The 13,143-nt window shown below is 39.9% G+C and overlaps 1 protein-coding gene across 5 annotated transcripts in view; it reads left to right on the plus strand.

The window, feature by feature from the left end:
* The window catches only part of Klp10A (kinesin-like protein 10A), a 67,218-nt gene that overhangs the window by 11,668 nt on the left and 42,407 nt on the right, over positions 1 to 13,143 (plus strand). For all 5 annotated transcript variants that reach the window (XM_028310606.1, XM_028310604.1, XM_028310609.1 and 2 more), the window contains 2 exons: positions 6,807 to 6,997; positions 12,946 to 12,982. In XM_028310606.1, coding sequence (XP_028166407.1) covers positions 6,807 to 6,997; positions 12,946 to 12,982 — 228 coding nt within the window. The remainder of the gene's footprint in view (positions 1 to 6,806; positions 6,998 to 12,945; positions 12,983 to 13,143) is intronic.

The raw sequence follows: 13,143 nt of genomic DNA on the forward strand, positions 1-13,143 counted from the left end.
CGCGCAGCGTTCGGTGTGTCAGCGCTGCGCGGGCGCCGCTCGTCTAGCCGGTTGCAACCGGATCGCTGACTCACTCGCGCTGTTTGCTCGTCAACCAAACTGGAGCTTTAAGTTTCAACAACATTGTTTTCAGCTAAATATTCACGAAAGCCACACACTTATAAAAAAACCTGTTTGAAAATTAACCCGTTTTCAATGTCTGCTTTTACATGAATCTCCAGTCAAAATGTAGAGTTGACATGATCATTAAAAATACAGCACAGTTGCAGCATCTTTCGCACTTCATTAGCGACAAAAGTAAAATTTACAATTCTCTGAAATTCGGTATTACATTTGCAATGATTTGTCCCAAGTCTTTTCATCACTGACAGGCGGAATTTAACTCTCTCAAAACATTGATAGATTACTGCTGAAAAATGTGAAAGTGAAGCGAAACACTAGAAAGATTCCATTCTAGGCTGAACCAGGTGGAAACTTAACTATCTCAGTGAAGTCAGCAAAAGAAGAAAGCAACAGTTGATTGTTTGAGTCACCTGAGGCAGGCTTAATGACCATAATGTGTAAAATAACGTATACCGTAAAAGGTTAACGACATTAGTGCTCAAAAGAGTTATAGTTACATAACGTTTCAATTACTGACCGGAATTATGAAGGCTTGAAGAGCAGCGATTAAATTGACTCGCTCACCTTGAATGTTGCTTTATTTAATTAAAAAATCTGTTCTTATATCTTTGCAATTAATCTTTGACGGGATCCTATTTGTATTGTTTAAATTGTCTTCAAAAGTGTACTTTCCAAGGTTAATATTTTATATATCTAGAATTTAATTATTTTTATGGTCATTTAAGGTCGCTTCAGCCAAGTTCAGGAATGGAAACTAAAATAGTTCTAAAGAGGTTTGTTTGAGTGCTGAAATAAGATCCGTTTGTTGGAGATTTTCGGGATGATTTACTTTCGAATTCTTTCTTGATTTTAGCTGAAAGGCATCAATTTACAAAAGGCTACTCGTCGCTTTATCCAAGAATCCTGTACCTCTAGCCAATAGGAGAACCTTTCTCTACCGCCTTTACCACACAACAATGCGAGCCAAAGATCGCGGAAAATCTATACCCAACTAAACATTACGAAGTTTCTACAGCGAAAGTCTCGACAGTAGGTGCTATTCCGTGCAGCGGCGGAGTCCGTAAATAATGATTTATTAAACATACAGCAATTGTTGTTTTTATGTGGGCCACGGCCGCGAACGCTTTGCGAAATTACTATGCGGGTAAGTAGCTCATTACTGCCGCGCACCTACGAACCTACTTTTACTTCGCATTATACGATCTCGCAGACAGAGGTGATATGCCTCTGTCCACTCACTCAAACGGATCGCTCTTTTGGGCTTTAGCTAGGTACACTTCTTCTTCTTTTCGTGTCGACAACAAACCTAAACAGTGTCAGCCCAAAACTCCGCCACAAGAGTGGCGTTGTCAGTAGCACTCATCAAATCCTCCTGAGTGCAGTTGCTTGGGCACTCAGTTGTTGGGCACGACATCAGGTGCTTCATCGACTGGGGAACAAAACCGCACTGGGGAAAAAAGCTACACTTTCTAGGTGGAAGATGGATTCAAAAAGTTCCTGCTAATGTAGAGGTTGCCTGAAAAGTTAGTTTTCTCATTCAAACTTTGTGGACGGATGGGGATTTACGTGGTTTTGTATGTTTTGTGATGAATAGTATGTGTAATATTTAGTATGCTGTCTGTTAGCAACATCTAGCTGGCTTAGGTATAATTTATTATATTATAGATTCTTTAGGTAGGGCTTTGTGTATGCATTTCCGAGAGTTTCTATGGGTTATCTATTAAACTTCCACGTAAGGCAACATAATAGATTCCCGATCCTATCATACAAATGGTACCTAAAAGGCAAGCCGCCCTCCCTAATGGGAGCCGTTCCTTGTCTGTGTTCCATGATACGTCTCGTTTGGTCGTAATTGGTGGGTTCGTATTGTTAGAGCGCTTTATGGGGAAAGCCGTAGTTGACCTTAGCCGCCATTTCACGAGTTTGACCTTATGCAGTATCGACTTGCGCATGTCAGTGAGATCTTTGACCTGGTGCTGGAACATATCATTGGATTTTGCATTATGTCGAATGCTGTTTGCTTGGGTTGTGTATTGATGTTTTGAGATTGTATCAGTCGTCTATGTGAGCTGTAATGGTATGTGATTCTCGTTCTGATTTCAATAGGAATCTGTGAGAATGGCTGTGATTGATTGCTGAAGGATAGGATACGAGGTTCATAAATAAAACATCTTCATCGGCTTGCTGGCCATCGATCAAGTTGGTGTGCGCCGCTGAAGCACCGATCGTGGAATGACTGCACTCGCAATAGTAATTGCACGCTATACGGAATCTTCTCCCTTGTTGCAAACTTGACCGTGGGAAACTAAAATGGCGTGAGCTAGTTTCATTCCACTTTTACCTGCCATGTGTAGTTATTTGTCGGTACATACATACATAATTACGTAGACAACATTCTGTCATGATGTTGCTGTTGAATCGTAATGTATTTCAATATTACTTTGATGGAGTCAATTGATTATAATTTCCCACTTGGTATTTGTGATGAGTCTATATTTGTATAAGTTACTCATCCATCATACTCATAAACCACGTAATTAGAAATCAAGCAGAGCGGTAAGCTATATTTCCTATAATTGAAAAACTAATTTTATGAGAATTTCTTGTTGATTCGGTAAGGATTCGTAGATTGCGGATAAGGAAACGCAACTGGATTATAATTAGCGCAAAGCAATGCGTTAACGGGTCAATGACACAGCTGCGACCGAACCAAACTGCTAGGCATCCGAGGCCCAGGGCTCCCATTATACTTTGATCTTCCTGCTTCAAGAACTTGTCCCGAAGAAAGGTCTCCTTACATTGGTGTCAGTGCGACTATTTGGCAGTTGGCCACGTATTCCTTGCGTTCATACGAATTTTATTGACATCTGACTGTACCAAGTAGTAGGAGGCCATGGCTTTTATTTAAATTTTCTCTACTGGGCTACCATTTAGGAAAATGATTAAATTCTTAACAAAAGGAAGGAAGTTCTTATTAATAATCTTAATTATATGCCAATCGTGATATAACTGCCTTATCTTGTAAGCCGCTAGTGATGTATCAAATCGATTGGTCATGATAAAATCATTCTTGATTAGGTGATGTAAAACAGGGCGACTCAGATCTCTGACTAATTTACAGCGTAATTTTGTAAACAGTGCAATTCCAAGAATAAGCAGTTTTTGTATCTTTCTGTGAAAATTGCTTTGTTAGCGTCATAAAGCGATGGTTTTTACTTTGGTCGATCAAGCTATTCTAACAGAAGGCTGGTGTTTGCAACTTTGGACTACGCCCGATTATCGTATCGTACCTGCCCCTAGGCGTATGGGCAGTTTGATGTGTCGCACAGCCTCATAGAGCAGCCAATAGCGGTGCTTTTGGCCTTTTATTTCGGCGCTTCGTTCCACTTTCGTTGCTCGGTCGCGGAGCGTAGCCATAGTAACGGTATGTGTTCGATTCGTTACCTGCATTAGGTTTATCGAATCGAAACGTTTGTTACGTGCTTTATTGAAGGGCAACTGAACATTATGTTTGACTTTAGTTGTCCCAAAATAGAACCTGACTTTTTGCTAATTATCTCAAGAGTTCATTTGTCTCTGTAATCTGAAATCAGATAACTGGGGCGGTACTTTATAAAGGTCTAATGGATTAGACTAAACGTATTGATTTCTGAAAGTTCAGTTTGCTCCAATTCTAAATCTAGATCGAATGTCACCCGGGTCACGCAAAAGATACGCAAGGCAACTTATTGTTCGCTATCTCACATTACACTAAGAAAATTTATTTTATCTCTGTGCAATATACCATTGGCATCCGAACATTTTCTGCAACATAGCCCACCTTGAGAATTATCATGTTGATTTATATTGCAGATATTATACTCATGATACGCAGTTAATTACAGTTCTGTGGTTATAAACTAGACACCCATGCTGATACAACTGCATCTATTAGTGCATTCCGCTCGATTTTATATGATGCTCAATGCTAATCGAATCGTTAAGTGTTTTATCGTATGCTTTCTTTTCTAGGTTTGCCAAGTAAGATTTTTTTCTAACGTATGATTTATTGTATGAAGGTCACAACATGGATTTAACTAAAATATTTACTGGCAGCTTACTCACAGTGGTAAACGATTTAACATCAAACAACATTCAAGGTTTTTATACTTCGCTGTAATTTAAACAAATATGAAGGAAAATTGCGAGTGATTGGCATGGCACCATTAATGTGCAAATTATTGGCATGACTGTGATTTCTTTGGAACGATCCAAAGGACAATTTATCACTAGGATCAATATCAGTGACTGGTACAAAACCACAATATGAACTCGTTTCACAATGAGCTCGCATGCAGTGGATTTTCCTTTGTTGCACTAACTGCTGTAGGAATTTGTGAATTGGTTCTCATTGCTCGCCTGTATTGTTGAATATTATCTTTGAAATTGTGCCTTTATTTACTCTGATAACAGTATATCAAATATAACTAAGTACAGTCAGCATCAAATAGTTTCGTGACAGCCGAAGTGGCCAAAAAGATGATAATACACATCCTTATTCCGACATGTTGCGAACTTTTTGGCTACTTTAGATGTCACGAAGTATTTGACGCTGACTGTACTACCTGCTTGAGATTTTCTTCAAAATCGTGATTCAATTTAGTTCTTGGTCAAGTACCTTATATTGGGCCATCAATATAATATTAAAATAGTGTCAGTAAACTTTAGTTCAGGAAAGTTCTCGAGTGGCGACCACGGGCTGGAAGACGTAGCGTGGGCAGGCCTCCTACTAGGTGGACCGACGATCTGGTAAAGGTCGCGGGAAGAGCCTGGATGCGGGCAGCGCAGGACCGTTCATTGTGGAAAGCCTTGGGGGAGGCCTTTGTCCAGCAGTGGACGTCATTTGGCTGAAAAAGAAAGAAGAAAGAAACTTTAGTATCTCATAAAACACAACAGACGTGGGTTCTGGTTTCGTAACTCTTTATGATTCTCATATAAAAGCTATTTCTATAATTTATTGTCTATAAGAAATAATAGAAGTTAAACTTTGGTAGTAATTTTATATATAATTCCAGTGATTTCACGGTTATTTGTTTTTAGAGTTGTACTATTGTTTTCATGGAATTCTTTTGAGGATTATTGATAACTTTAGTTTCGCTGTTTTCTCGTAATTTAAATTAATATTTGGTATTTAATGTAAGTTCTAACATAACTACATGAGTTCGAATATTCTTTTGGCGTAATAAATCATTATCAGTGTTTCTGGATTTATCGTACGTCAGTGAAAGCTATTCTTTTACATCTTTGTTTTTAACATCATTCAATACTTCTATTGTACGTATCTCTCGCTTTTGTTTCTGTTTATGTTGGGGCCGCCGGGTTTTAGCTGGCGGAGATGAAAGGGAACGCTCAACGGGAATAGGGAAGGTCAGTGACCTTGCCCTTTGAATGGGATATTTGTAGCTCTGTAAAGTTTTACCGCCTTTCAGAGCTTTTTCAGGCTTGCTATTTCAGATTTAGTGGTTTCATAATATTCTGATCATAACAAGTTATTTCGTAATTATCAGTCACTAATAGTATTCTGTCGTGCTCGTGTCTTATTCAATCGCGGTCAATACAAATTAATAATTAAACTTACTCGTAAAAATTTAATATTACGTGCTTGGATTCAATTTACCAATCTTTGGTAAATTGCTACCGCTTCATATATAATAGAATTAATATTGCTTTGTCTTTTCTCATATGAAAAAAACTCATAGGAAGTGCAGAAGCTTCCTACATTGATTTCCACGTGTGCGACCTTGCCGTCTGAACACATTAGAGGGTAGTCTAACGAGTCTAGTCTCCCCTTTAGTGCCAGACAACCCCAGGCTCCCCTTCTGGAATAATGTTTATTATTTCAGCAGCTTCATCTGCCTGAAATTCAATTTCCCCTGGTGTGGTACGGTATAGCAATTTACTTTAAAATACTAGGTAGTCAGGTCCTTGTATTGTACCCTTTGTGTTATTTTTATATGGTAATGACAGAATAAGGGCAATAAAAGACAGTTTTCAGTGTATGATAGTGCTCTACAAGGTGTTTTCATTATGTTGTAAGAACATTCAAATGACTTCAGTGGAATTAAAAACAATTATTGTCAGCAGGTGTTCAAATAATGGAGGAAAATCTGTTGCTACGATAAAAGAAAGCTCAAAGTAGTTATAATAATTTTAAATAATCTTTAGTACTCTCGCGCTAAAAATGATATAACTTATCCTGTTATAAGGTAATTTCACGCAGGTAAAGTTAGGTCCAATAATTCGCAAACGACCTCCTCTACATGGGAATTTGCTATGGGCGGGTCTAGTACCAATCACCCTGTATAAGTTTCTTCAAAAGGATATTGTGATAAAAATATGGGCACTTAGGATTTCATATCCATACGCTATAACAGGGGTGGCCAACTTGATAAGACATTAAGATCTACTGTTTACTAACGAAACCCTGGGTGATCTACCACACATACTTCTTGAAATCTTAAATGAAACAGCATTGTTTAGTACACAATCATGTAGTATTTTGCCTTGCCACGATCGACTGCTCGACTGATCGACCGGTCGATCGCGACTATTAGTCCAGTCGATCGTGGCCACCCCTGCGCTATAATATCCATTCTCCAGACAACAAAACCGTCAAATTGACCTCTTAGTTTGTCACTTTCCAGGCCGGATCCACTCGGCGATCGTGTCTGGGGTCAACCTGGAGACTCGCTCGGTCACCGTGGAGTGGTACGAGCGCGGCGAGACGAAAGGCAAGGAGGTGGAGATCGACGCCATCTTGGCGCTAAACCCCGAGCTGGCCGGCACCCGCCACCACACGCCGCACCTACAGCCCATGCCCAACAAACTCGCGAGGGTAAGTGATGCCCATTTGTTTATGATCTCCTGGTACTTCGACACAAATAACATGCAGTTAGCTACTCACACTTGACTATTTACAGAGAACACATCATAGGGCGTAGTGTGATTTTACGTGATTTTACGTCAAACGCATTCGATGTCGACTGCGTAAAAAAGTGATATTAAATGTATGATGAATTGTACAGCTGCAGCGCCCCTAGCGGAAACTTTCAAGAACTAAAATCTTCATATATTATTTTTTAACGCGCTCGCTAGTGACGGCCTTTGATGTAAACTCACACTAAGCCCTCAGGCTATTAGTTTCTGTGTATGAAGCTAAGATTTGTGACGCCATGATGTTGATGTTCTCCTGGTACTTCAACACAAAGAACATGTACCAATATCAACTTATATTAGTCTATTTACAGAGAATACATCAGGCTATTAGTTACCATAACACTTTGGGACTACTAAGTACCTACCCATCTAAAAATTTTTATCTACCGGCACGTCTCTACCCCGAGATCTTGACAGTGTTTCGGGAATGATGATTATGATGATGACTCTACATTCAAGGTCCAAGGTACACCTGGTACCTTTGATTAAATAAAATTTATTTGACTAAAATGTTACATAGAGCGTGTATTATGTAACTATGCTGATTTGATAAAAAAAATCAAGCATGCCACTGCTTCTGGTTAATCAAAACCTGTCCAGGAGTCGCACTATCTTGTGACTAATTATAGTCGCCTTAGCATCATAGCATTAGGCCTATCAACTGTAGTTCATACTTGAATATGCAGTACTTTTATTTCAATACATTACAGTTTGTAAAAAAACATCAGAAACTTGATATCATGAATTCGAATAACTCCCCCATAACCGCGACTTTGTGGTCGATGTCATATTGCAACACTCGACTAGAGCCCGCTTGCTTTGTAGTGAGAATTTAGAAATTTTAACTACAGCTAACAATGGCTAACACATGACTATGTCGTTGTGACGCTTAAAGTAAAAAATCGTGTAGAGGTAATCAGTAATTAACTAAATATAAAGCCGTAATTAAAGTTTTCAGTCCGTAGCCTTGCTTTTGATTCTAATATATGCAAGGTAGCCGCTAACAGCACAAGTGCAATTAATTTCTGCAGCGGGAAAGCGTTTCTTTTATGACTGAGGTCGAAAAAGTGGTGGATCGACCCAATTCGCTCAGAAAGCCTGCCGTCGCGGTTTGCTTGCTTTCGCCACGAACAGTTTTTGTGTCTCTAATCGAATGTACTTCACTTTCGCGATATCATCGGCGGAACCTTTAGTTAGGCTTATCGATTAGTAGAGGCGTTCGAACCGCGTACCAAGCCGCGATCACTCTCATTGTTTGGGTTGTGAGACACGTTGCTAACTTGCAACCCAATCGACACCGGGTCACAGTTCGAATAACATATCCGCGATAGGCGAATGTGCCCACGGGGACCTGGTACCGGCTACGTGGCTTCTTAAACTAACAGTAATTTCGAAATGAATTCAAAGTTTATTTAGCAAATACATTCAAAGTTACTTCACTATGAAGAGCACCTGTGAAACGTAAAGTGAAAACACTCGATCTGTCAATGAATGAGCGGAACTCGTCATTGAACCGGTGTCGCGGGTGTCACACAACCGCGGGGGAAAATGTAGAAATGTTCCCATACATCATCAGCTGGCAGGTGATCATTTGCAACTTGCACTCAGTAGCGGTCATCGCTTGTGGAATATTTTGTTAGAAACTGCACCCGTTACCGAGGCAACGCCGTTGTTAGCGCACGCCGCCACAGATGTCACCAAACACAGTAATGAATTCACGTAGAAAAACATAAACAGTGTATGAAATGTCGAGGTAGGCGAAGGTATTGGTAACGTATGGAATGATTGATCGCCGGCGCCGGCTAGATTTAGATGTATGTTTACAAACGCACCGGCCAGTAGTCGCGTGCTGCGGCCGCGTCCGATCAGACGATGATTGATGGCCGAACGACCTTCCACTTGTATGGGTACGTCTGACGCACGCCTGACACCGGGTCGCATCGATTTTCCACACTCGGCTGTGTTAGCATTCCAGTTTCACTTTCCACTCGCTGTAGAACAATAGGGGGTCGCGTCGCTCTCCAGATTGTTTTAAATACGATGACGGGGACGGACGATGAGGCTGCGCGCTCAGTAAGTTACTTGTGTACTGTGGGATGATTGGCACGTGATTGTTTGGCATGGCGCGAAGGACCCCTCGGGCTCCTCGTCGGACGACGGCGGGTTCCTGCAGGGCGCGGAGGGCGAGGGCGCGGGCGACTCCGGCCACACGCTGCCCGTGCGCAACTCACGATCGGTACAGTCCACCACCTTCTCATCATTCGCACGATGGACGGCGCGGCCGCGCTACCTACACCCTATTTATTTCGACTTTCCTCACTTTTCGATTACGTTGCTCCACGATCTATGATTTGCACACGAACAGCTTGTTATGGTGTTTTTTGATGGATTGCGCTTTTGTCACACCTTTGTTACGATTTCAATGAAGCTATTCGATTTGCCAGATTGCTTGGGCGTGACAAAAACTCGATCCAATCAGTTGATGTTGTGTAGTAGTGTGTACTGTATAATATTAGCACAATGGATTTATTATCATTTGAACCTTTATGTTAGCTACTGAAGCCGTTCCATTTTGGCAAACAATGAAATCTATTTACATTGCCGTTATGTCAGGAAAACTAATAAGTAAATGTAATGTTGACATCATTCGAAGACGCATAATCGGCGCAGGCTGACATTAATGTGAGTCCCTTAAATTAATCTACGTTAGGAATTCAGTCAATTTATAAAAGGAAGTGTTTAAAGAAAACTACTTGATATGGATTCTGACATACTCGAAATCCAAATCCAATTACAGGACATTTGAAACTCCCTATGTCTGCTTCTAAGCTGTTAATACTCAATACGATTTGTTCAACATTGAACTCTAACACGGGAAAATGTATTATTAATAGATTAACAGATGTTTCGTATAGTTTTGTATTTTATAAAAAGGATGCGATATTGTAAACAATTTGGTCGCTGCCCTCCAAGCCTGCTCGTATGTGAAAAGCTATTCAGCATGCTCAGAGCAAACCCCCTTTGTTGGTATAATGAATTGCTTCCGAGCCACACAAAAAAACTTAATTTCGCACCTGATTAGGTTTGTATGAGGATATTATAAAGGTGATGGTGATTGGAAACAATCGATTTAGGCACGAGTGTGTGTGCCTAAACAGCTAAACAATACAACATTAGTTTTTGGTCAGATCTTTCTTGCAATTATTTCCTCTTGCATATCTTCCTGGTATCTTTAGCACCCACCTAGACTGTAGTGAGTGACTAGTATTCACATGTCTTTCTATCGAACTCTACCAAGAAGTCGTGTATCATTAAAATTCCCAAATTACCTAAGTGTAAATTGTTTAAGACACATCCCTTTATCTCCCCGGTCGTTAGGGCTCCGACGAAGGATAAATTACTGGGAATGGCGACCAGTGTTCTGGAATAGACGCTTCTGGGCAATTTGATGGGGCCATTTACCGTCGGGCTCCTCATGCAAGATAAATGTCGCACAGTCATTGCAGCTAATGCCACTGCTGTAATGATGCTGTTAATAATGATTTTACGATACCGTGGAACATCCTCCTTTTTTCGAAGACGTTTAGAAATATTACGATCCCGGTAAAAACTCACTTAAAAGGTAACGAAACAGTTAGAAACGTTTTCAGAAATTCAGTCGTCGACCGAAAGAAAAACGCAAGCTAGTTTTCCATTTATCTATCTATACAATAGCCTCATTATGATATATTATGGTGAATAAAGACATTTCTTTCCAAAAAACATTGCAATAAAAAAACGAACAAGCAGCATACTTGCGGTGTTGACGCTGGAGTGACAAGTGCACAGTGTGCTTGAAGCGATGCGCCAGGCCTTTGTGGCTCTGCTGTTAACTTCTTAGGTTATCTAAGAGCCATTCCCGACGCCACGTGCAACAAACAACCTTCTTCCTTATTCCATGAGCCGTTTCCTAATGCTGCATTATTGTTAAAACGCAGTGCAGCAGACATTCTCACGCTCGTGTGTCGTCTTGTACTTATTTTATCTTTATTTATGAGCAAAGAAATGTATCATTATCTCAAAATCACAATGAAAAGAAATATACATTTAATGTAGTAATGAAAATTGTTGAGCATGGACAAGAAAAAATATTGGATTTCAATTGCAAGCTTATTTTGACGCAGCGCTATCTCTTGGCGGTGCCGGTGAATAGAACTGCTAGCATTTGCACACTATACGCTAGTGTTTTAATTAATCGAGACATTTAATTAGCATATTGTGAGTTTTTACTGCAAATGAAATAACAACAGTATAACTCGTACCTGTAGCAGTAACAGTAAATGTCACATGCCATCAAACGTAAATAGTAATTCCGCTGAAGGAAACAGAAACGATTGCGAACGAGGAAATTGCAAGCCGCATCGTACGTAACGTAATAGAAATCTATGCGGTAGACTTTACATAGAAAAAAACTATATTAAGTAACATGACAACAATAGACAGGCGCATAAACAAAAAAGAAAGATTTTACGAAAGTGGTAGGAGGATTACCCTGACCACCCTGATCACTGACCAGAGTAAGGACTTCCAGTGGAAGTCTTCCACCTTGAGCAAGAAAAGCAGTTTTGAAGGTTTTTTAAAGTGGTCTAGGTTTGGACCTACTGAAGAAAAATATAGGTGAAGATTATGGTGATTCAGATTGCCCTACTTGCATAAGTGAGTTCACGCCGATGCCCATTCAGATTAAATCTTATGTCGCTACTAACTAAGTCGGACTATAAAATCTACTTTCGCCTTTTCTGCTGAATTGGCATATTTGGATGCATCTTTAAAATGAGGATTCCGAATCAGTTTCAGAACTTTGGAAAAATATAAGAGCTCCCAGTTTATTCGACCCAGCGAGTCCTAAACCACAACGAAAGAGTTCGCAACCTTAGATGATTCGTGATTTTTTAACCAAGATCAAACCCATCAAGTTTCTAAAAAGTTCCTTTAAATGACATTTTTGTTACGAAAATGGGGGTTTAATTTTCTGCTTTAGCTAATGGAGAAGTAATGTTTTTCTTTCGGCTAAGTATCCATTGCAACAGTGATGACAATTTTAAAGCCGTTTGGTTATGCAAATATCACGTAAGACATGCGAGTCCTTCCGTTCTCAAGTAATAAGCAGGATTGCGGCAAAATTGCACGTTCCGTCGAAGACTGACGTTTGCCCTTCATACGACTGGTCTTATTGTTGTGACCTAATTAACACTTTTGCATTTCACATGCAACAACACCTACATTTTTGGGAATCTTGGGATCAAAGTACATATTCCTACTGATTAAGTCAAGAATGTCAAGTTACTAAGTAATAAGAATCTTAGTTCCCATTTCCCATAGCTTCAGGATCAGAATGGTGAACTCTATTAAATTGCAACCAAAGATAGAAACCAGTAGTCGGATCTAAATTCTAATAACATTAATGAACTGTTGAGAATCGGCCCGCATAATTTCATTTCGATAGTGAAAATTTTTGAAAGTAACCATCCGTTGCGGAATCACTGTATCAAATGCGGGGCGTATCTATTACGTTACGACAAACAACTCTGTTATTTTGGGTTAAACACTTCGGGGATTCCATGATAGTCACTTGTATCCCATGATACCTTTTATGCTTTTGAAATACTTGAAAAAAGTGAGTTTTTGTACAGTGACTTACGCACATCTATCGGCATATACTTTGAAATCTTTCCTCTCTTTGTAAATACAGTACTTGAGTAGTTTGGTTTGATATCCTCTGCTTTTTATCTGTATTATTTTGCTCATGCTATAAATATTTTGTGTGTGATAACAAGGCAGATAACTAATTGGTTGTTTCCGTTTTAGGACATGACGCGACAATCCATCCCTGTGGCGACTAAAGGTGAGTAAACACACTTATTATTATAGATTTCACTATCGGTTCCGCCGTCATCAATCTCTTTGGAGAGTGTGCCTTATAGAGCGTTTTAATCAATTGCAATTCCATTAAAACAGAACCGCCTTGAAATTAATGATAGCACCCAAGGGTATAACGTGGCAATA

This window comes from Ostrinia furnacalis, unplaced genomic scaffold, assembly GCF_004193835.3.
Source record: "Ostrinia furnacalis isolate ACB-3 unplaced genomic scaffold, ASM419383v2 OfSCF3049, whole genome shotgun sequence".
NCBI classification, from domain to species: Eukaryota; Metazoa; Arthropoda; class Insecta; order Lepidoptera; family Crambidae; genus Ostrinia; species Ostrinia furnacalis.